The sequence below is a fragment of the Crinia signifera genome, chromosome 1, assembly GCF_055691185.1.
Source record: "Crinia signifera chromosome 1, ASM5569118v1, whole genome shotgun sequence".
NCBI lineage: Eukaryota > Metazoa > Chordata > Amphibia > Anura > Myobatrachidae > Crinia > Crinia signifera.
In genome coordinates, this window is record NC_139217.1 from 300,789,540 (window position 1) to 300,813,318 (window position 23,779).

The 23,779-nt window shown below is 43.8% G+C and overlaps 1 protein-coding gene across 3 annotated transcripts in view; it reads right to left on the reverse strand.

The window, feature by feature from the left end:
- Positions 1-17,640: 17,640 nt before the first annotated feature.
- LOC146077525 (cytochrome P450 2J5-like) overlaps positions 17,641-23,779 on the reverse strand; it is a 41,272-nt gene continuing 35,133 nt past the window's right edge. For all 3 annotated transcript variants that reach the window (XM_083186044.1, XM_083186043.1, XM_083186045.1), the window contains 2 exons: positions 19,364-19,505; positions 17,641-18,099 (listed from right to left, as the gene is read on the reverse strand). In XM_083186044.1, the coding sequence (XP_083042170.1) occupies positions 17,921-18,099; positions 19,364-19,505 (321 nt within the window). In that variant the 3' untranslated portion in view covers positions 17,641-17,920. The remainder of the gene's footprint in view (positions 18,100-19,363; positions 19,506-23,779) is intronic.

Consider the following 23,779-nt stretch of genomic DNA (forward strand, 5'->3'; position numbering starts at 1 on the left):
CTCTTTCAGGCTGCTCAACATGATCCTCCCAGCAAATCCAGACTCAAGAGGAAGATGGATCACCTGACTACCTCTTATATACCTCCACCTAAGCTACCACCCCTTCTACACCTGATTGGCTACCCCATCTACACTGCACCTCTATGGGTAAGTGACACTCTGATTTCTATCTTTGTCATACCATCCCAAACTGCACAGACTCTTATATTCCCTCATGCCTAGGCAGCCCTCGCTCTCTCTAAACATTGTTGGGCAATTCTATTTTAGTAAGTATGAAAATCAAAAGACAGCAGACTGCCCCCTCTACACCTCTGCACCACTTGCCGCATGAGCAGCTGGTCCTTTATTTTTACTCAGAGGAAAGAGGTCAAGTGACTTGCGAGCAGGGAGTGGAGCTACACAAGACCGAGCAGGGCTGAAAGGTGGAGCGGCTGTGAGGTAAGCATATGTATGTGTGTGAGCAGTAGGGGGCAATGTGTGGGGGAGGGGTGATGGGACAGGTGAGGCAGGGACATGCAATGAGGTAAATGGCTGAGGAGTCCTTGGTAAGTACCAGAGACAGATTTGCACACAATATATGAGCCATGGGGTACATTCTGGCATTATACACATGTGCAGCAGTATATACTGCTGGAGATTTGCTCTACACGTTTAAAAAGGCTAAAAAATGGCAATTTACAGTTTAAGAGCTGCAGTGTGAAAGGGGTATGAGAAACAACCCTACAGAAGTATGGAAAGCAGTGCAGGGGAAACCCTTGCATCATCATGTGCCTAATAGCTGGTGCAGAGTTGCAGGCCCTGTTCAGAAAGAGGAATCAAGCAGCCGGACACAGCTTTGTGTGTGAGACTGAGTGAGTACATTGTACAATAGCAGTCTATGATCCCTGTTCAAGCCATTGAAAGGGAGTCAACAGATACAACAACTATAGATGTGCGGGCTCGGATTTCCCAGATCCAAGCCCGCAAGGACGTCACTAATCCGAGAGGCGCTCTGAGCTTCTCGTCTGACTCGGGCAAGCAGGCTAAAACGTCATTGCCCGCCGCCAGTTTCTTGCGAGATCTGGACCGCTATATAAAGAGTGAGCGTCCGGTGCCATTTGTCACTCGTGATTTGAGCTGGTTAGAGAGAGTAAGATAGTCTGTGTGCTGAGTTTTGTTAGGTTAGGAAGCTGTGTTTTTTTGCTTCTGCTACATAACTTGTAAACATATTCTCTGCTGGTACATCTACTGTACTACTGAGTCTGACATAAATAAATATTAATAACAGTTTACTGGTGCATCTACTAAATAAAATAATATCTATGCTGGTGCATATTAATTATATTGCCTTATATATCATATCTCTTTGGTGGTGCCTAATTAATTTACTGCCGTATTATATATATATAATATCTTTCTGGTGGTGGTTAATTATAATACTGCCGTATATATAATATCTTTCTAGTGGTGCATAATTAATTTACTGCCGTATATATAATATCTTTCTGGTGGGGCCTAATTAATCTACTGCCGCATATATAATATCTCTTTGGTGGTGCCTAATTAATTTACTGCCGTATATATAATATCTTTCTGGTGGTGCAAAATTAATTTACTGCTGTATATATAAGTTGGTCATCATCCCAGAGGGGAAGTTGTAAGACCGCTTTCACTAAGCAATTGACCGTCCAACAGTCATTTGCCATGACGAAATACGACAGCAGTCATCCTATGGCAAAGCGGATAACTGCGGCCTTGACAGCTATGTTGGTGTTAGACGTGCGTCCGGTGTACGCCATCAGTGAAGTGGGATTTAGATGGTTGATGGAGGTATTGTGTACTCAGTACCAAGTCCAGTCTAGATTCCACTTCAATAGGCAGGCGATACCTGGGATGTACAGGGACATCAGAAAAAGAGTGCCCTGAAAAATGCGGCTGTACCCACTGTCCACTTAACTACGGACATGTGGACAAGTGGATCAGGGCAAACTAAGGCCTATATGACTGTGACAGCCCACTGGGTAGATGCATCCAGGGCCGCCACTAGAAATGTTGGGGCTTGGGACTGACCTACAGTCCGGGCCCCCAGCAGCATAGCGCCATATCTCCGCCCGGTATATCTCGCCCCCACCACACACACACGCCCGTCCGCCCCTGCCTGCCAGTACCCCGCCTCCTCCTACCCCGTCCCCATTACAATTACTTACCATCATCCGCGTTGTGGAATTGTCCTCCGGCTCCTTCACCCCCACGGTCAGGTCCGGAGCGCACACTGCACAGTGCAGCCTGCAGAGCACCGAGCCCCTCTGTGTCCTAGGCTCAGCGATCTGCAGGCTGCACTGTGTATTGTGCGTTCCTGCCCACCAGCTATGTGTGTGTAGTGGGGGGGGGGGGCTGTGGGCTACTGCCCAGGCCCCTCCAGAGGCTGGGGCCCGGGACAGCTGCACCCAGGGCACCCCCCTGATGGCGGCCCTGGATGCATCACCTTCCGCAGAAGCAGCATCTCCTGCACGCCAGCTTCTTCCAAGACAGGCTACGCTGTGTATCACCGGTTTCAGGAAGAGGCACAATGTTCAACAACCTCTAAGAGAAACTGAAACTCATCTCCCAGTGGCTTACCCCCCTTAGACTATCCAGGGGATTTGTGGTGTCAGACAATGCCAGTAACATTGTGCGGGCATTAAACATGAGGCAATTTCCAGCACGTGCCATGTTTTGCCCGCACAATAAATTTGGTGGTGCAGTATTTCATCAGAAGTGACAGGAGCGTGCAGGGGATGCTTGCGGTGGCCCACAAAATTTGCAGACACTTTTGCCATTCTGCCACTTCCTGCCGAAGGCTGGAGCGGCAGCAAATACTCCTCAACCTGCCCTGCCATCAGCTTAAACAAGAGGTGGTGACACGCTGGAACTCCACCCTCTATATGCTGCAGAGGAAAGAGGAGCAGCAAAAGGCCATTCAAGCCTACACGGCCACCTAAAACATAGGCAGAGGAGCGGGGCTGCACCTGACTCAAGCGCAGTGGAGTTCTGTGTTGTTATTATTATTATTATAATTTTATTTATAAGGCACCACAAGTGTTTAGCAGCACCGTACAAAGGAACAGTACAAAAACTTGGCATAACATTGAATAAATAACAAAAATAGAGTACAAATAAAGAGCGCCACAGTTGGAATACACATTACAGCTTAAATATAAGTAGTGAGGACTCAATCAACGTGAAGTGTTCCGAAACTGCCAGATTGAGTCAGGTGATTCCCCTGAACAGGCTATTGCAGAGGCAGCTGGAGAAAGTGAAGGAGGAGCTAAAGCACTGCGATTCTGCAAAGCACGTCACTCTTGTGGATGAAGCCTTCCATATGCTTTGCCAGGATATGAGTGTGATCAGTCTGTTAAAGTCAGAATAATACATTCTTGCCACCGTGCCCGATCCTCGGTTTAAAGCGTATGTTGTGTCTCTGGGCCTTATTCTGCTTCACTCCTTCTGGCAAATTCCTTCTTAGTTGGACAAAACTATGGGCCTTATTCTGGTTGAGTCGGATGGCTCCGAATGCAGATGGACAGCAGATGGTTGGTGTTTGCGCATGTGCAGAGGCGTATATGCAAAAGCTGCGCATGTATGAATACGGCGTGAATTCTATACAGAAAACGATCGGTCAGAACAATCTGAACAGGGGATGGAGAGGGGCGTGAAGGGCTGTTTGGGATCAATACCATATGCGTATGCCCTGCGTTTCATGGGCGTTCCCATGAAAATGCTGGGCGTACATATGGTAATCCGGCCGTGACGCATGTGTGGGGGGCGGACATATGACATAGCCGGATGCCAGCTGCCTGCCCATATCCCTGCTTTTGCACAGAGAAATGCCCAAGTGGTTTGAAGCACTCGGCGACCATCGAATGATGGGGGAAGGTTCCCACAGATGGAGGTGTTCACATGAAAAATCCACTCGCGGTCCGTTTGGTAGGCGTCTTACCGCTTTCGGGCGGTGTAAGCGATCCGTATAGAAGGCGGGGCTAAGAACACTCGGTTCCTGTCCGAAAATGTGCATCCGACCGAATCAACTAGAATAAGGGCCTATGTGCACTGCAGGGGGGCAGATGTAACATGTGCAGAGAGAATTAGATTTGGGCGAGTTATTTTGTTTCTGTGCAGGGAAATTACTGACTGGTTTATTTTTACACTGCAATATAGTTCTCACTTTGAAGTAAAACCCCACCCAAATCTCTCTGCACAAGTTACATCTGCCCCACCTGCAGTGCACGTGGTTTTGTCCATCTAAGAAGGAATTTGCCAGAAGGAGTGAACCAGAATAAAGCCATCTGTTTCTGGCAGACACAAGTCTACAAAAGGTGCTGGTCAGGAGATTGTCATCTGAAGGGGACCGTGACACGGCCCCAGCTCCACCTTCATTTTCTAACACACCTGTGTCTGCGAGGAAACAGCTGCAATTTCCTACACAACCCGCTGGTGGGGATGCAGGGCAGGCAGGGCGGAGTTTAGTCACCAATTACGGACTAAAGGACCTGGCAACGATTGCTGACATGTCTACTGTGGTTGCATTGGATGCTGTCACCATTGAAAAATGGTGGAGGATTACTTTGGTGACAGCATCCAAGTAGGCATGTCAGACAGTCCTTACCTGTACTGGCAGGAAAAAAAGGCAGTTTGAAAGCCCCTGTAATAACTGGCTCTATTGTACCTGAGTTGTCCCCACAGTGTACTCCGAAAGAGTTTTTAGTGCAGCGGGGAACCTGGTCAGTGAGCGGTGAAGGAGGTTGCTTCCGCAAAATGAATTATCAATTATTCAATGAAGACCAGGAATTGCCTCCAGAGATTATAACAGGACCTGTGATTGTGGAGTCCAGCGGGGACGAATTGATAATCTGTGAAGATGAGGAAGTACACACTGAAGGGGGCGAGGAAACAAAGGAGGAGGACGACGAGTGACGATGACATCTTGGGGGAAATTTAATAAGAATATGAATACAACAAATTGTATTCCTATTCTTGCTATGAATTAATACGACTGCATACCTCGTATGCCAAGTCGTGCTCCGGAGGGGGATTTACAAAGCAGTCATATACGACCAACTACCTGACCAAATTTGTCCTGCAATACAGTGAAACCACTGCTCCTCTACGCCAGCTACTACACCAGGACTCAGAATGGTGCTGGTTGGACACGCACACGGCTGCTGTCAACCGCCTGAAGACCATGCTGACAAACCCACCGGTCCTGCAATACTTCAATGTGCATGACCCAGTTGTTCTCTCTGCAGATGCTTCACAGAGTGGTCTCGGGGCTGTGTGCCTCCAACACCGCAGACCTGTGGCTTTCGTTTCCAGGGCTCTCACCGACGCATTCGTCCACCACCCCCTCTCATCATTCTGAGATTTATTCAATAGATGGTATCAGATTTTAGAGAATGGAAACACCTCCCTCTTTCTTATGTGGCCACTGCCACAGATGCTCTTCCATTCACACTTACAAAATGTGACCACCATTACTATTACTGTGGCTCTTAGTAAATTATTTTGTCCAATAAGTGTCCACAAATTTCATTATTTAAGTTGTTGAAGCCCCACAGACCTTGAAGGTATTAATCACTCATGCATCCATGTCTATGCACTGGTAACTAATTATCTTTATGGGTACTTGTTTCCTAGCATGGAGCCCAGATTTATTACGTACTCAGCAATCTCCCAGTCAACCGCCATTGCTCCTGGCCACAAGCATGGTGGATACAAACAGTCTTTCCCGCCTTAGCCTGACATGGGGCCTGCCATGTTCTTCCCAATCGTATGTCAATGCGGACCAATCATGCACAGACTGAACTCCCTGTCATACCTACCCGGCCAATCCTGGCCATCCAGTGGGTATGCTGAGAGCCCACAGACCTTTGCTAGTGCTTCATTTGTCTTATGCAAGTGTTTCCTGCTGGTGCATGTGTTCTCTCTGCTGCAGTTTGATTACTCCAGGAATTCCATCTCCTGAGTCCGTCCAGGTATTCCAGCTCCTGTGATCCGGTGTCCATTGCAAGACTCACCTCAGCAGTTCCAAGCCTAGCTCCAGGTTTTCGATGTTCCTGATTCAGATATTCCACCATCGATCCTGTTTCCGATGTTCCGCCATCGATCCTGATTCCGATGTTCTTGGTTCCGATGTTCCACCATTGATCCTGATTCCGATGTTCCATCATCTTTCCAGAAAATCCCATTGTTCCAGATCCCCATCTGCTACAGTAAAGTATTGCACTCCTGAACAGTGACAGTTATTATCCAGAGACTCCACCTTGCATACTTTACTGCCTGTTATATACAACCTTCCCGTCTTCAATAAACCTGGTTTTATTTTTACCACTGACTCATCTCTGCCTCTGAGTGCACTGTCGCGCAAGTGAATGCACAGGGGTCTTCTGCAGCCTCCCCGATTCCAGTATTGGTCCAAGGCCCCACCAGAGGTCTTCGAAAGCGGCATTACCATATGGTTTCTCATTTCATATTTCCTCTTCTTGTCTCCAACCATGATTTTTAGGATCGTATTCTGACTTGATGCAACGTGGTCTTGACGTCTTCAGGGGTTATGCTCTGTTTATCAGTTGTTTGGATGGTGGTTGCTCCATGGTTCTTACTTACACTCAACTTAGGGAAAATATGCCCAATGATAGTTTTCCATGTTATCTCTACTATGACCCTCTGATAAGTCTTTTATTTTAGATGTGGTTAATAGAGGGATGTTATCCACCTGATTCTTTGTCATATGTTGAGTTGCTTTTCAAAAGACTACATATGGCTAAGTTCACTCCAAAACTAAGATGTGTTACTAGACCCTCCTCTGATATCAATTGGTGCCGGATGTGGTCCCGACAGTCATTTATCCAACGTCGGGATCCCGACTGTCAAAACTCCGATAGACGGTTGCCCGACAACCCACCGCGACTACAGAAGAGTACCAAGAAACCTTAATATTCAACCTCTCTAAACAAGTGCTGTCATCCATGGAAATTGATGTCCTCAACAGAGGGTTGTCATTTGTACCCACCAACTCATTTGATGAGTTCAAATGGAAATGTGAACACCGGTTCATGCGTAAATTACGGTTGAAAGAACACTTCCAACATACTCCCCCCACTATACAAGAAAACAAATTGATCTCTCAGCGCTCCTTTATGATTATTCTGCCCAGGGTGACACAAAAAAAGAGCCTTCACCAAAAATCCCTACTGCAATATAGAAAAACCAAAAATAGAGACACCCACTGATGAAAGATCATATAACATGTATAAACTTACACATTGGATTTGCTGATTAAATGTATTCTTTTACATATAATATGCAATGATTGAGATTTTTCTTTCTGAAACTCAAACACAAAAATCCATAGTGCATTCATTTAGATAATAAATAAATAATTGTATTCCTTGCATTCCACTCACAAAAGGAAGAGGTTCATGCGCATATCATAGATAGCAGGGATTGTTCCCTTCAGCATATGTGTCTTTGTTACCTATATTAGGCTCAACAGAAACATATATAGTGCAAATACCGTTTTTAAGATTTATTCAGTGCATTCACAAAATGACAAGGTTTAAAAGCATATCACCCATCTGGGTAGTGGACACGTCTGGTGAGAACAGAATACCGTCTCTGTATCAGTCGGGGGTTCCCGGCATTCAGTCCAAACAGGGTCCGGTCGGTGGTGGCAGTTAGATTTAGCGAGCTTTCGGGCAAAGGAGTGCCCTTCATCAGAAGCATACCTGTCGCCGTTGAGCGGGGCCTTAATATACACCATACAATTAAAGATTTACAGCTGTCCCGGCTGATCCTTCTACCACCGGAAATGACATGCCGCATCAATGTGATGTGCTCCAGCGGCTCTTTCCTGCCTTTGGAACGCATAATAAGAGCTTGCAGAATGCACAGACATCTTAATAGTTCGGGAAAAAGCATTCCACATCAATGTAATGCGTTCCTAGTCCTGTGTGGCAGATCCTTCCTGCCTTGGAAGTAAGAACTTGTTTCCGGACTATTTGTCTACAGCAAAAAGATAGACAACCATTAGGTCGACATGCAAAAAGGTCGACATGCAAAAAGGTCGACATGCAAAAAGGTCGACAATACCATTAGGTCGACAGTGTCTAGGTCGACAGTCAAAAGGTTGACATGGGGTTTTTCACTGTTTTTTTGAGCCGACATGTGCAGACAGGCGGTATTTCATGCCCTATCATCCACTAGGGCGAGGTGTGAGAATATAATAGTGTGCCGAGCGCAGCTAGGCACCATGCCCGAAGCATAGCGAGCAATGTGAGGGGCTGCGGTTCACTTAAAACTGTGTCCATGTCGACTGTGTCGACATTTGGGTAAAAAAACAGTGAAAAAAACCACGTTGACCTTTTGACTGTTGACCTAATGGTAGTGTTGACCTTTTTACATGTCAACCTTTTTGCTTGTCGAACTGATGGTGTCGACCTAATGGCGGTCTATCTTTTTGCTGTAGATCCCTTGTTCCGCTTCCGCACAGACATCTTAGTAGTTCCATATTTATGCTGTTTATGTCCTTAAGGAAACCGGATTTGGGTGGAGCTATTGTCATTCTTGAGATTGGAGATTACAGGGCTGAGGTATACAAGTAGTTAGGTGATGTTGCTGTGTATGAGAAGCTACAGCATGACCCTACTGTATGTTTTCAAAAAGAGCTCTTTACCATTCTCTCTTCAGCTGTGAATAGTTGGGTATTATCATCAAAAGTATGTAAGCAAGTGTACAAAGAATTTCCTTCTGTTCCAGTGTTGTACATTTTACTTAAATTACACAAGGATCCGGTTAATCCTCCTGGTCGCCCTATAATTGCTGCCAGAGATTCATTATACCAAGCGGTGGCTAAAATGCTGGACCACCTATTGCAACCCCTGCTGTTACATAAAAAGGCTTTCTTAAAAGACACCCCTAGCTTCTTAAATTTACTTGCAGGCATTGAGTTTGTCCCTGACAACACTATTATGAGTTTGTCCCTGACCACTATTATGTGCTGCCTTGATGTCAATAGCCTGTATACCTCCATCCCTCATGGGGGGGTCTGCAGGCTATGAAGCTGTTTTTGTCTGAGTTCTTTGACCCTAAAATTTTTCAGCACAAATTGTTTCTTCAGTTGCTCACTCTGCAACTATTTTCTCTTCGATGGCCATTTTTTCCTACAAAAACGCGGATGCGCCATGGGATCAGCCGTGGCGCCATCTTATGCTAATAGTTTCATGTTTTGCCAGGAAGAGGGGTTGTTTCTTAATAGGCCTCAGATCAGCAAAAAATTACTCCTGTACACCCGCTACATATATGATATTTTCATCATGTGGATGGGTGTGGAGGAGGAATTTGATACCCTCATGATGTATGCCAACTCTCGAGAGTCTCCCATTCGATATACATACCAATGCAGAACCACCCTGTCACATTTCCTAGATGTAGCTGTGTCCATCCAGAACAATCAAATTATCACAGATGTTTACTATAAAGATGTGGCATGCAACACTTTTTTAATGTCTAATAGTCACCATCTACCAGCACTCAAGCGTGAGCTTCCACTCTTTCAAATGATTAGCGTGGTTAGACTAGTCAGCGACCATACAGTCTTATCTGACAGCTACAGAGGATATGATTCAGCTCTCCTATAGAGTGATGCAGATTGCTGGAACCTAAAATGCACTTCACTGCTGATGTGATACCTTGACCAGCACATTTTCAACAGCTAGCCCAGGGGTTCCCAAACTTTTTGGAATCACGGCACCCTGGAGTATCAGAATTTTTTTCGTGGCACCCCTAGGCCAAAAATTTTTTATTGAGTACTTTCAAAAAATATATATTAAATTAAATAAATTGTGTTTATATGTGATCCTTAGGTCCATTTATGTTGTGAGGGACAGTATTCACTTCAGTTTGTTCTCATGTTGTATGATTGGAAGCCATAAGCACTGATTTTCCCTATTACATTGACCATAAATAAAATTAATTGTTCCTGGACCACCATCCCAGGGCACCCCTTCATGTGCTCTGAGGCACCCCAGGGTGCCGCGGCACACAGTTTGGGAACCACTGAGCTAGCCCCATCCTCAGCCATGCCACCCAATCTCTTTGGCCCATTGTGAAATCTGATGCAGATTTGCCAGGATTTCATACATCACGTCCTATGGCAGCATTTAAACGTGGTCCAAATCTTAGAGATAGGTTGGTTAAAACAGAAATTACAGGTATGGGTATCCCTCGGGCACCCAACACCACTTTTAAAGCTGCAGTATACTATAGCTGTTTTAATTGCACAACATGTAAATACATGATTACATGCAAGAGTTTTAAACATCCTCATACAGGGAAAGAGTTTTCCATCAGACATGTTGTTTCTTGTCGCACGGCATTTGTGGTGTACATTATTATATGTCCTTGTGGGCTCTATTATGTTGGCCAGACCACATTTCGAGTCAGGATGGCGCAGCACAGGTCGGCAAATTATCTGTCACTTAAGGGCAGAGTTGTCGATCAACATGTGGCGCGCCATTTTAAAACCTTATGTCATCCTCTGGCCTCATTGAAATATTTTATTATTGATTGTGTTCAGGAATCCCTGAGAAGGGGAGATCGGCACACGCAGCTACTAAGGCTTAAATCCAAATGGATTCTGAGATTGGATGTCACGCATCCATGTGGCTTAAATGATAAAATCAACTGGAATGCCATCATGTGATTTTTAAATTGTAGTGTTTATCTAAAATGTAATGTATGTATGTTATTTTATTTGGTGTTTATCATGTGCGTTGCTTTCTTTCAGGTCCGGCTCCTCCCGATGCCTGTCTTCCGGCATGTAGTGTTCTTCATAGAACAGAGATGAGACACAAGCTTTTGAGTTGCCAGGCAACATGCTCTCTCTGATCCGGATGTAGTATGATGCGCACTTCCAGGTTGCGCTGGACACGACGGCAGCAGCATTTACGGGGGAGTCTGACCTGTCTGCAGGTACTTTAGGGGTACGTTTTCTGTGTGTCATTTGTAGTCTGTACCTGACGAAGAGGGTCACACCCCGAAAGCTTGTACTTCAATATAGACTTGTTTTGCTGTTATACAACTGCCTCCTGATTGCTGCCTTTTTTTGGATATCTACAGTACATGGGTTCTTTATTCTGGGCACCAGAGCCTATTGTCACAGAGTAACCATTTCAGTGCCGGCTGAATTGGTTTACTATATATATATAAATCACATATATAAATCACATTCTCCAGGTGCCCCCTGGGTATGCAGTAAAGATGAGTCCAATAGATGGTGGCACTCGCGGAAAATAAAAGACACAGGAGCAGAAAATTCTGTTATGAATTGAAATGTTAAACCTGCTCCTGTGTCTCTTATTATCCGCAAGTGCCACCATCTATTGGATTCATATATATATATATATATATATATATATATATATATATATATATATATATATGTATAGAGATAGCACTCTCCAATCAACTTCAACAGCCGGGGTGCCATATGCCAGAAAGTCACCACCATTTTGGAGCTTCCATATCCATACAAGAAAAATTGCAGACACTCACCGGACTTGCAAGTCCGGTGAGTGTCTGCAATTTTTCTTGTATATATATATATATATATATATATTTGGACATACATACATATATATGCTGATGGCAAATTTTTATTAAATATGAAACATTGTTCACTTATTGGCTTTACTTCAAGTGCCTCCTATATGCAACTGTTGGTGTAATTATTTAAAAAAATATAAGAAATACAAGATCACTGACAATCTCCCTCAACCTGGGGCTCCATTCAAGCTCTCACCTCATGGGGTATTAATGATCTTAAGAATGGTGAAGAATCAGCCCAGAACTACACAGGGGGACCTAGTCAATGACCTCAAGAGAGCTGGGACCACAGTCACGAAGGTTACCATTAGTACACACTACGTCGTCATGGATTCAAATCCTTCAGTGCCCGAAAGGTCCCCTGCTTAAGCCAGCAAATATCCAGGCCCATCTAAAGTTTTCCAGGGACCATCTGGATGATCCAGAGGAGGATTAGGAGAATGTCATGTGAGCAGATGAGAGCAAAATAGAACTTTTTGGTATAAACTCCACTCGCCGTGTTTGGGGGAGAAGAATGATGAGTGTCATCCAAAAAACATGGAGGTCAATGCTCTGAGAGAAAATACCTCTCTAGTGATCCATCCCTCTGATAAAGGGGGCGAAATCGTACTGTTGAATAGATGTGACAATGTCACCAAGCTCGAAAGACAATTAGCAGATACGGAATGCTATAGGTTATTAACATATGATCCTACTTACTCCTATAAAAAAAGAGATTGACGCTGCCATTAAATTAGGTCTTATTAATGGTTACATTGACCAACCTACATCAGAATTTTTGACACAGACACACCCTAGGACCCCTTTGATTTATGTTTTACCTAAGGTTCATAAAACTTTAGTTAAACCACCAGGTAGTCCTATTATTTCTTCAGTTGGTTCTTTATTTCAGCCTTTGTCAATTTGTTGATTTTTGGTTACAGCCCGTTGTCCAACATATTGATTATTTTTTGAAGGATTCTAATGATTTCATACAAAAACGAAGCACTTGGCACTTTCCCTGAGTCTAGCTTGCTGGTGACTCTGGATATAGCAAGTTTGTACTCTAATATTCGAATATTGCACACGATGACGGAATGGACTCTGCCCGGGCCTTGCTAACCTCCAGTCCACACTACAATGGTCCATCTATTGAATTTTTGTTATTGCTTATGTATATTATTTTGAAGAATAATTATTTTTTGTTCCAGAACTCCTTTTATTTACAGCTAAGAGGGACCGCTATGGGTTCAAACATGGTGCCCTCTTATGCTAATTTATTTATGAGTTTATATGAGAAACAACATATTATGGCTAATTCCACTTATTCAAAATGTATTCATTTTTATGTTCGTTATATTGATGACCTTTTTTTGGTGTGGACTGGGGGTGTGCAGGCTCTGACAGAGTTCATTGATGTTCTTAATGCTGAACACCACAATCAGGTTTTACGGTTTCGTTTAGGGAAACAACCATTAGCTACCTGGATGTATGTGTGACGCGTACTACAGAGGGTATAAAGACTTCCATCTTCAGGAAAACTACAGATAAAAATTATTTGTTAGCAGCTGATTCCTTTCACCCCTTACCCCTTAAAAGGGGCTTACCACTATCCCAATTGTTAAGGGTAGTGCCCATTACCTCTGATGCTAAGACCCTTCCACAAGCCCTGTCGGAGATGAGCACACATTTTTTACACCGTGGATATGATGCCGTAGTAGTTTGAGGCGGTGACAAAGTGTTTGGAAACTTCGCGGGACCAAGCATTTGATAAACGTGATAAGAGTTCGAATAACAACAGACTAATTTTTTTGAGTACATACTCTATTGCCTCGGCACATATTTGTAAAACCATCATGAAACGCTGGCATATTGTGCAATCGGATACAGCCATTGGATGCTTTTGTTCACAAGCCCCACTCTTTTGCTATAAGAGGAGTCAACATTTGAGAGATGTACTGGCTCCATCTGATATTGGACCTATTAAAAATCGTACCTGGCTACAAACCAAGAATGGGGTTATGAAATGTCATGGCTGTGTGAACTGTCAGTTCTTAATGTTAGGATCCAAAAACTGGACAGCATTATGAGATCAGACATCATTTAAACTGCGACAGCCGTTATGTGATTTATGCCATAGTTTGCCCCTGTAAGTTGGTTTATGTGGGCAAAACCATTTGCTTACTAAAGGAATGTGTCGCAGCACATCGTTCATCGATCAAGAAGGCGTTCTCTAAAATGGACAGCAATACACCACCAGTTCCCCAACACTTTTCCATTATGAAACATTAAATGTGTGACCTGCGGCTTATGCCGATTGATCATATACAACCCCTGAGACGTGGGGGGAATCGGGATAAGCTCCTTCTCCAGAGAGAGTTCTTGTGGATACATTGTCTTAAATGTACTACTCCTAATGGGCTCAATGAATATCAATCACTCCATTGCTTCTTGTAGCAACCTATACCTGATTGTGGTGTTTTTATACCTAGTTTTGCTGCTGTATATTATGACTTCTATATATGCGGTTTCTGTGTAGTTCCCCTGGTAGTAGTATTGTCTTTGTGTATGTGGAATTGAATTGTTATGTCTTTTATGCTGGTCTTTTGTCCTCTTTATGTTTGTCTATGTCCTTCTCTTTTTCATAAATGCTGGACATGCGCTTTATATACTCCTGCTTTTGGGCTATACTGTAAGTTTTTTTTTTTTTTTTTAACTCGATCCTGTTTAGTATCTCAAATATTTGTCATTGTTGTATGACTAGCATCTTATATGTATTGCAGTGCTGCAAGGTTTTATTAGGACACTATAGTGTGTGTCCTCCGCGCACTGGATGCTTATATTTATTTATTTCTTGTCCGCTACGTACATGGCAGGTTTTGTATCTCTAGTTGCCATGGTACATTGCGCTCTCGTCATCTTAGAGCGGCCAGCTGCCTTCTGCCTGCCAGCCGGCGTCTGTGGTTGTCGGGATAACTGGACGGAAGTTCTGTCTGCTCTCTGTGCGTCTGGCATTGCCATGATGACCGGCAGTTACTTCCGGCTGGGAGGCACGATGGTTTACTGACCCGTGGATTCCCACAGGTGAGTTTGTTCTCCTCTGATTGTCCACAGGGGGTATATTTAGACCCACAGGGGGGTCACTTGCTCATGACTAAGGTGCATTCTGGCACTGAAACAGCCTGTCGAGCAGCATGACTGGTTGTCAGAGGGATTGGGTTCTGAGGATGTCTGTGATGCCTATTCCACTACTATGTTAAGTAGACGCTCCCTCTGTATTTTTCTCTTTTTAAATTATCCGATTTGCACTTTATATGCCTAAATAAACGTTTTTTTCACTTTGATGTTGCTGGCTCTCTAATGCTTTTTGTATTACACCATTTTTGTGAGCTTCAGCACTATCCTATTCTGGTCATGTGTGTGCAGCTTTAGATTCATGGTCTTACACTAATTTTATATATATATATATATATATATATATATACGGCAATGCGGTCCGGCACTCACTCCTCTGTGGCAGCTGCCCCGTTGCCCATCCGGTTGTTGGGATAGTGAAAGAAAGAGACTGGCACTCGAGGGTCTTGATAAATCCAGTGTATTCACAGCAAGTGAAAAGACATCCAACGTTTCGGGGCTGCGCCCCTTTCTCAAGGTGTATGTGGTTACCACATACACCTTGAGAAAGGGGCACAGCCCCGAAACGTTGGATATCTTTTCACTTGCTGTGAATACACTGGTTTTATCAAGACCCTCGAGTGCCAGTCTCTTTCTTTCACTATATATATATATATATATATATATATATATATATATATATATATACACACACACACATATACATATATATATATATATATATATATATATATATATACATACATTAAACATCGGAACTCACCTTTCCTAGTTTTGTGGTGCCCTATGTCTTGTGACCTCATTGTTTAAACAGACATTGTAGGGGCTCTGCACAAACTAAATTAACTGATAATAAATAGTGGAGATTTGGTTCATGAATTGATCAATGCATTTAAGTCTGCAGCCCCCTTCACCGGACCCCACTTTTCTGCAGGTCCTAACACTATCGCTGAAAATGGCTACAATATACATAGCTATCACATCAATGTTTGATTCCAGGCATGCTATCTGGTCTAAGGCTCACAGCACACTATGCTTTATATGTGAGCAGTTACCAACACACCTGTCACTAATCATCTAGGGAAATGGTCAACATAAGCAAAGGAGTCTTAGCTAAAACAGGGTGCATGAGAGAATGTGGTGGCCATCTGAGAGCCTGCCGGGGGGGGGGGGGGGGGCACAAAACATGCCCTTGCTCCGGGCACCGTGGTGCCTAGCTACACCGCTGTATATATATTTTTATATATATATCTGTTGGAAAAAAGAGTGCACTCACCAGTTTTTTCAATCCCATAAAACAAGTCCTTTAATTCAACATCTTAAAAGGGGCATAGTCAACGTTTCTGGTCTCTGGGGACCCTTTGTCAAGACACCAGTCCAAGCAGCTCCACACAGCATAAAATCTAAAGCCCAAATGACCAGTTTAAATACCCACAGCCACCTCTAGACTCCGCCCACTGTTAATTAACAAGCAGGGTAATACGATATTGCATCAAATCTTATGCGTACTCGGTTCTCAGACAACAATATACTTACTGTATGTGGATACTCACATAGCATTCGCTAGTTAAAAAGCGCTGAATATAACAGCACCAAACGCCGTATCCGGGCGTGCGTTCCATTACACTCTACTTCCGCATTAGCATGTGGTTGATTGGCCGGAAGTTCCGGCTCCATTACTTCCTACTTTGTGTCACTAAGCGTGTATGCGTTCCACGCAACAGAGGTGATTATATTGGAATGCATAGTAATACATATACATTATACCTTATGTATCCACATAAACAAAATATAATCTTGGGGTCTTAATTCCGAGGTGTATGTAGGTTCAACAGATCATCTAAAGGCGTATACATAATTTAATAAGACAAACATTTTAAAACTAACTTATAGTGGTCTGAGGGGCTCCAGAGGTGCAGCCAAATATTGGCTACACCAATTAAAGCACTCACAAAGACTCCCATTCTTGCATGTGCATTTCTCACTGGCGAGGTGGTCCAGAAAAAGTGTGAAAAAATTATGAAAAAATACGAAAAAATTATGAAAAAATACATAAAACTATATATGTAAAAAATAATAAAAAATCCCTCAAACAGCATGAAAAAGGCATCATGAAATTATCTGTGACAAACAATCTTGACGAGTTCCTTAGGACAAATCCTGAAGCGTCTTTACAGAATAGCAGTTATTAGAGGGTTTCGGACAGTCTGATGCCACAAAAGAGAGTTTTTTTCATTAAGGCCCCTTGGGGCAACTTTATCTAAGTGATAGATCCAGTAAGCCTCTTTTTTTAAAAGTTCAAGGCCTCTATCACCCCCTCTTGGAGATGGCGCAATCCAATCGATGACCATATGTCTCAAGTTGGTAACCTGGTGTCCTTCTATAGTATAATATAATATAGTATAATTTTTTTTTTATTTTTACATTTTGAATATTATAATAAAAAGGTACACTCTGCTCCTAAAAGACAGAATTTTATTGCCTGGATTTTCATTGTAAAATGTTTCTGACCTCATTATGTCATAAACTCCCTTAGTGTGTAATATAGGCCTGATTCAGACCTGTTCATTAGGGTGCATATACTCGCAGCCTAGTGACAAGGTCAGTGCCACCCCGCCAAACTCTTGCCACCTGCCATGCCTGCATTCCCAGGGGACGCCCAGCGTTTACATGGGGATGACCATAAACCGCTGGGCGTTTTCCTGATTGTCGCCCACCATCCACGCCCTCCCCTACCCATGCAAATGCCTTGGCGAGTGTGATACTCGCTGAAGGCGTACACACAGGGGGGTCTGCACATGCACATATATGCCCATTTGCAGACCCCCAAACCATCGAAAACGGGGTCAAATTCACGGGTTATCATTCAGAACACAATGTGCAAATGAAAGACCTTTCTCATTGACATTAATGTTAACATTAGTGATAGAACACTGAATTTATTGCTGATAATAAGGAATTGATGGAGCCAGATTCTCTAAGCTTCAAAAGTGATAACATGGAGAGTGATAAACAGCCAGCCAATCAGCTCCTACCTGCCATGTCACAGACTGTGTTTGAAAAATGTCAGGCAGGAGCTAATTGGCTGTCTGTTTATCACTCTCTATTTTATCACTTTTGAAGCTTAGAGAATCTGCTCTGCGTTTGACAATCCAGATTCTTTTAATCTGTAAGGATGAATTAAGTCTCAGCGGGGGTTGGCGCAGATTTTGAAAGGGTGCGGCTGTAGTGTGATGCCTAGTACATAACTTGTATTGACTTCTGTGACTCCTTCTGGAAGATGAAAGCTGAATGCCTTCATAAGGGTGATGAAGAAAATGACCAGTTCAAAACGTGCCAGTGGTTCCCCCAGACATACTCTGTGTCCTGTAAATAAAATGTACATTCATTTGTTTCAACATTATTCAATATTGTCTACTGAAAATTATTTGCCTGGTTGGTTTTGACAGTTCCCTTGTTGTAAAATACCTATGTCCCTAATATATTTATATACTATGTCTAAGCCCTTCTTACAGTTCAAATGATGTTGCTTATGGAAGATGAAAATGTAATGCCCTTGATGAATAAAATGAAAAGTTAAAAAACTGTCACATTTTCCAGAGCACAATGATGATGCATTGTGCTACGCTCTCAACACGCTGCTCTTGTCACACAATTCTATTCTAACTCTTTGTCCAATTGGATAGAAAAGAATGATCCAAGTGAACCAGCACCAAAAAATCCTGAAAAAGTTCTGTCGACCATGTGTCCGTTGACCGCCAATCACCTACTGCTGTCTAACTAGCGTTACTGCTGATCTAGCAGCTGCCGACTATCTTAAGACATCTAACTAAGCCATGGTTGTTTGACCTTAGCATGGTCGATCTGAATCCCGTCAACTCGGTGCCTAAATACCTTACTAGAAATGGAGAACAACAATAAATTACCTCAAAGAGTACAGAAATCCAATAAAGAATTTCTAATATCGTAGGCAACAGTACAGACTCCCTTTTATCAATCTGAATGGCGTCAACTCAGTGTATAGTATACTGCAGTTATTATTTTTCATTTCCACTGGCAGTGTTGGTAAATGTTAATAGAACTTCACTCAAAGAGGGCATCCTCGGTTCAAGTTTGTGTTTACTGCAGTGTGACGTCATACCACAGATCTGCCTTATAGAAACCTCACTAAGCAGAGTACCAAGAGCTGCTAGTTCAGGCCTATGATGGCCAGGTTGATTGACCAGGCCAATGGCCTGTCCGCCATTTGTTAGAACTGCCAAATGTACGCAGAGGCGTAGCTAGGGTGGCGCCGGTGGAGCTTGTGCTCCGGGCGCCAATGCCAGCCACACGATTGCAGGGGGGGAGATGGAGATGGACGCCGTGACATGAGCTCTGGGTGCTCTGGGTGCTCTGGCTGCACCGCATGCCACTGGATGTACGTAGTCACCACAAATACTTTATCTGAACCTTTTTGTCATTTCAATATGTTTGTAATGAGAGATCATGTTGCAGCTTTGATCAGGTTCTATATGTCCAGGATATAACACTAAGAATATACAATATATGCATCTACTGTAAATATTTTGTACATAGTTTAGTAATAGCAAAGTTATAAATCCACCACTAGTATATGTTTATATAAACCCACCTGCAGAAAATGGTAAAAAGGCCTCGTTTGCTTTAAATTTTCCATCTTTAGTCAGGAAATGGTTGGGGTTGAATTCATAAGGAGTTTCCCAGTATTGTGAATCATGTAAGACAGAGTCTATATTTGGCAGAATCATTGTGTCCTGAATAGGTGAGAAAACACATTCTAAGCTATCAATAAATAAGAAATAAGTAACAATAGTACTCATAGAGATGAATAAAGTAGTAGCAGGCAACAGCCTTTTTGTAGAGGTGTGAAAATTCGCCGGTACTTATGTAGTATCTGGGCTGCCGATTTTCTGATTGTATGCCTTACCTTAAGGCATACAATCAGATGCGATTCGACGCGATTTTCGGCAAAATGCGATGCGATTTTGCATAGGATTCAATGTTAACAAGGTCCTGTTCATTTCCCCACTATCCAAGTGGGCATGGAGTTGGATATAAACCTGTGGCGAGCGTAGCGAACCACCGAGCCCGAAGCATGTCGAGCGAAGCGAGCCCCGCGAGGGGACACAGATTTCTTAAAAAGTATTCTGTGTCCCCTCGTGGGGCTCGCTACGCTCGCCACGCTTTGGGCTCGGTGGCTCGCTAAGCTCGCCACAGGTTTATATCCAACTCCATGCCCACTTGGATAGTGGGGAAAGGAAAAGGACCCCTTTTTCCCATTGAATTCTATGTTAAAATGGACTCAGACCATTTTAACATTGATTCCTATGGAAAAATCGGGACCATCGCATCGCATACGATTTGGTCGCATGCGATGCTACCGACCCGACCCAATTTTTAAATCGGACGCCCAGATACTACATAAGTACCAATTCGCCTTTACTGTACAGAGATACCGTATTTGCCGGCGTATAAGACGACTTTTTCCCCCATGAAAAACATGACTCCAAATGGGGGAGTCATCTTATACGCCGGGTGCCCTCCGTTGGGATACACATAGGGGTACACTTTTATACATTTTGCGCTCTCTCCTTGCCCCCCCCCCCCTTCTTATGCATACCACGATACTCCAAATCTCTTATCAGGTCATATAAGAGACATAGTTACATAGTTACATAGTAGATAAGGCTGAATAAAGACTTGCGTCCATCTAGTTCAACCTACGTTTTTATAGCTTATCCCTTGTAAAAGACAGAATATGGTTCTTATTAGTACCCCTGGATATTTTTATCCAATAAATGCTTGTCCAACCTTATTTTGAACGTATTTATTGTATCTGCCAACACCACCTCTCCAGGAAGAGAGTTCCAAAGTTTGACTGCTCTGACCGTAAAGAAATTTTTTCTTTTGAGGGAATGAAATTTTCTTTCCTCTAATCTAAATTCGTGCCCTCGTGTCCTAGTTTCCTTTCTTGCAGTAAAACGAGTGCTTGAGAGTTCCTTATATTTGCCCCTGATATATTTGTACATGTTGAGCATGTCCCCCCTTAAACGTCTCTTCTCTAGTGTAAATAGTCCTAGCTTGCTTAATCTCTCCTCATAGCTTAAATTCTCCATTCCCCTAATAAGCTTTGTTGCTCTTCTTTGGTTTTTTTCCAATTCCATGATGTCCTTTTTATATTGTGGGGCCCAGAACTGTACTCCATATTCAAGGTGTGGTCTAACCAATGCCTTGTACAGTGGCATAATTACTTTTGAGTCCCTAGTTTCCATGCCCCCTTTTAATACATGCTAGAATTCTGTTGGCCTTTTTTGTTGCAATGTGACTTTGAACACTGCACCCCAGCTTATTATCTATATGGACTCCTAGATCCTTTTCAAGTGCTGAAGTACCTGTGCTGACGCTGTCCGCCCTGCCTAAGCCGCCTGTCACATTCAGCAGTGACGTCGGCGGCAGGCTCTGGTATTTTCGGCGCAGCTCGGGGGGACTCGGGAGCGCACAAGCACCCGAGTCCTCCCGAGCCACCGCGAACATCCCCCAGCCTGCCGCCAACGTCACTGCTGAATGTGACAGGCGGCTTAGGCAGGGGGACAGCGGCAGCACTGACATGTCTCTTATATGACCTGATAAGAGATTTGGAGTATCATGGTATGCATAAGAAGGGGGGGTCCCCCCAGGCGACTTAGGCAGGGGGGACAGCGGCAGCACTGCAGAGAAGCTCCGGCGTACTAACGCCGGAGCGCAGGTGAGGGGGGCTTACAACTTTATGGGGTGGGTTTTGCTGGGGCAGGACAAACCTGCCCTGATAGGTTTGTCCTGCCCCAGCAAAACCCACCACTCAAGGGGTTAATATATGGCACGGTACTATAATACCTGTCACCGAGCCCAAAGCGTGGGCTCGCTTTGGGCTCGTGGCTCGCTATCTAAAATCAACTCCACGCCGACGTGGATAGTGGGGGTATGAAAAGGTCGGAGGATGCATACCGCTGCGCTCGCCACGCTTCGGGTGGGCTTTGATAGTGGGGGTGGCGTTAACAATGGGGGTGCATTTAACATAGTAATCACCCATCAGGGTGCCTGTACAATAAAAAATCGGGTCCAATTTGGTCGCATCGCATGCGATCACATGCAATCGGATCGCATGCGATGCCACCAAAACTATGTCGTACCATGGAAATCTTGGGCGCCCAGATAATACACAAGTACCAATTTTCACTATGTACACACATTCGATGTTCGTTTAAGATATCTATATGCTTTCTTTTTTTGTGTCTCTTAATATACCCGAAAAATTATTTCACATACTGCATACCTTACATGTTGACAGGGTAGATTTTGCTTTCCTACAAGAAACCCACTTCAAACAGGGGGTGGCCCCATGCTTATCCTCCAGATATTATCCAAAGTGCTATTCTAATAAATATTTGAGTGCCAAGACCAGAGGGGTTGCCATCCTTTTCTCCCGCCAATTACAACTTACCAATATTCAGGAAACCCCAATAGGTGATGGTAGAGGCCTTCTTGTAAAAGCAACTATTGTTTCCCAGCGATACACCTTTGTTAATTTATACTTACCCAATCAGGGCCAGACTCGATTCCTCCGCTCAACCTTAGAAACTCTAGAGCCACTTACTGAGGGAGTACTGGTAGTGGGCGGGGAATTTAATTGGGCTTTAGAACCTGTTTTGGACACTTCTGCAGGGGCCCCTCGTTCCTCTCTTAGGGAGGCACTGCGATTTCGGTCAATTCTTCATGATTTTCAGTTAATAGACACATGGAGATTGCTTCATCGGAGGGAGGGACTACACGTTCTATTCCTCTCCCCACCATACATACTCTTGTACAGATTACTTCTGTGTAAACCACTCCCATTTAGAGCTTCTGAGGGCGGCTTCTATTGGCCAGATAACGGGCTCCTATCATGCTCCCATCACCTTGACATTACATATCACCATCACCTCGGGCCTGGCACTGGAGGTTAAACGAGCAACTGCTCACAGACTCCTATTGCAAGTTCCAACTTATGAAATCTATAGATGACTACATTGGATCTAATGTGACTCCTGATGTCTCCCCCATCTCGGTGTGGGAAGCACATAAATGTGTGATTAGAGGCCAATGTATTCAGCTGGGGTCTTTCCTCAAAAAACAAATAATAGAATGTAGGGACACTCTGCTATCCAAGATAAAATTCTTAGAATTGACACATAATAATAACAGAGATCCTGATATACTTGCACAGCTGCAGACTGCTAGAACCGCACTCAACACTCAGCGCGTATAGGCGCTGCAGACACACTCACTATAGATGGGGAGGTAAGCAGGTAAGACACTGGCTAGAGCCCTCAGAACACAGAGATCTTTGACATACATTGAGAAAATGAAAAACCCCTCTGGGGCCCTGTGTTCAACCGATACAGAGATTGCTGAGATTTTCTCTAGGTGTTATTCCGAGCTATATAACCTTACTCAGACCCACTCAGACACGGTTCATGTAGATCATATTTCAGCGGTCCACCAATTTCTAGAATCTATAGACTATCCAACTCTTCCTGAGGCAGTGGCATCGGCATTGGAGGCTCCTTTTACGGAAGCGGAATTAAGTCAATCACTAACAGCACATATCACTGTCATTCCCAAGGAGGGGAAGCACCCATGTTTGCCGGGTAGCTATAGGCTCATTTCCCTTCTAAATGTAGATGTTAAACTTTATGCTAAACTGATAGCGGAGCGGCTTAAACCGCTGCTTCCGACCCTGATCCACTCAGATCAAGTGGGCTTTATCCCGGGAAGGGAGGCAAGGGACAATACGATAAAGATAATCGATCTGATCTCTTATGCGACCTCCATTAACACCCCAATGGTCCTCCTTTCAATGGATGCAGAAAAAGCATATGACAGGATTGACTGGGACTTTATGGAAGGTGTCTTGAAATGGTTGGGACTGGGGGAGGGTTTTTTGAACAAAATACTAGCACTATATAAGGCCCCATCTGCAAAGTGAGGGTAAATGGAGTATTATCGAATA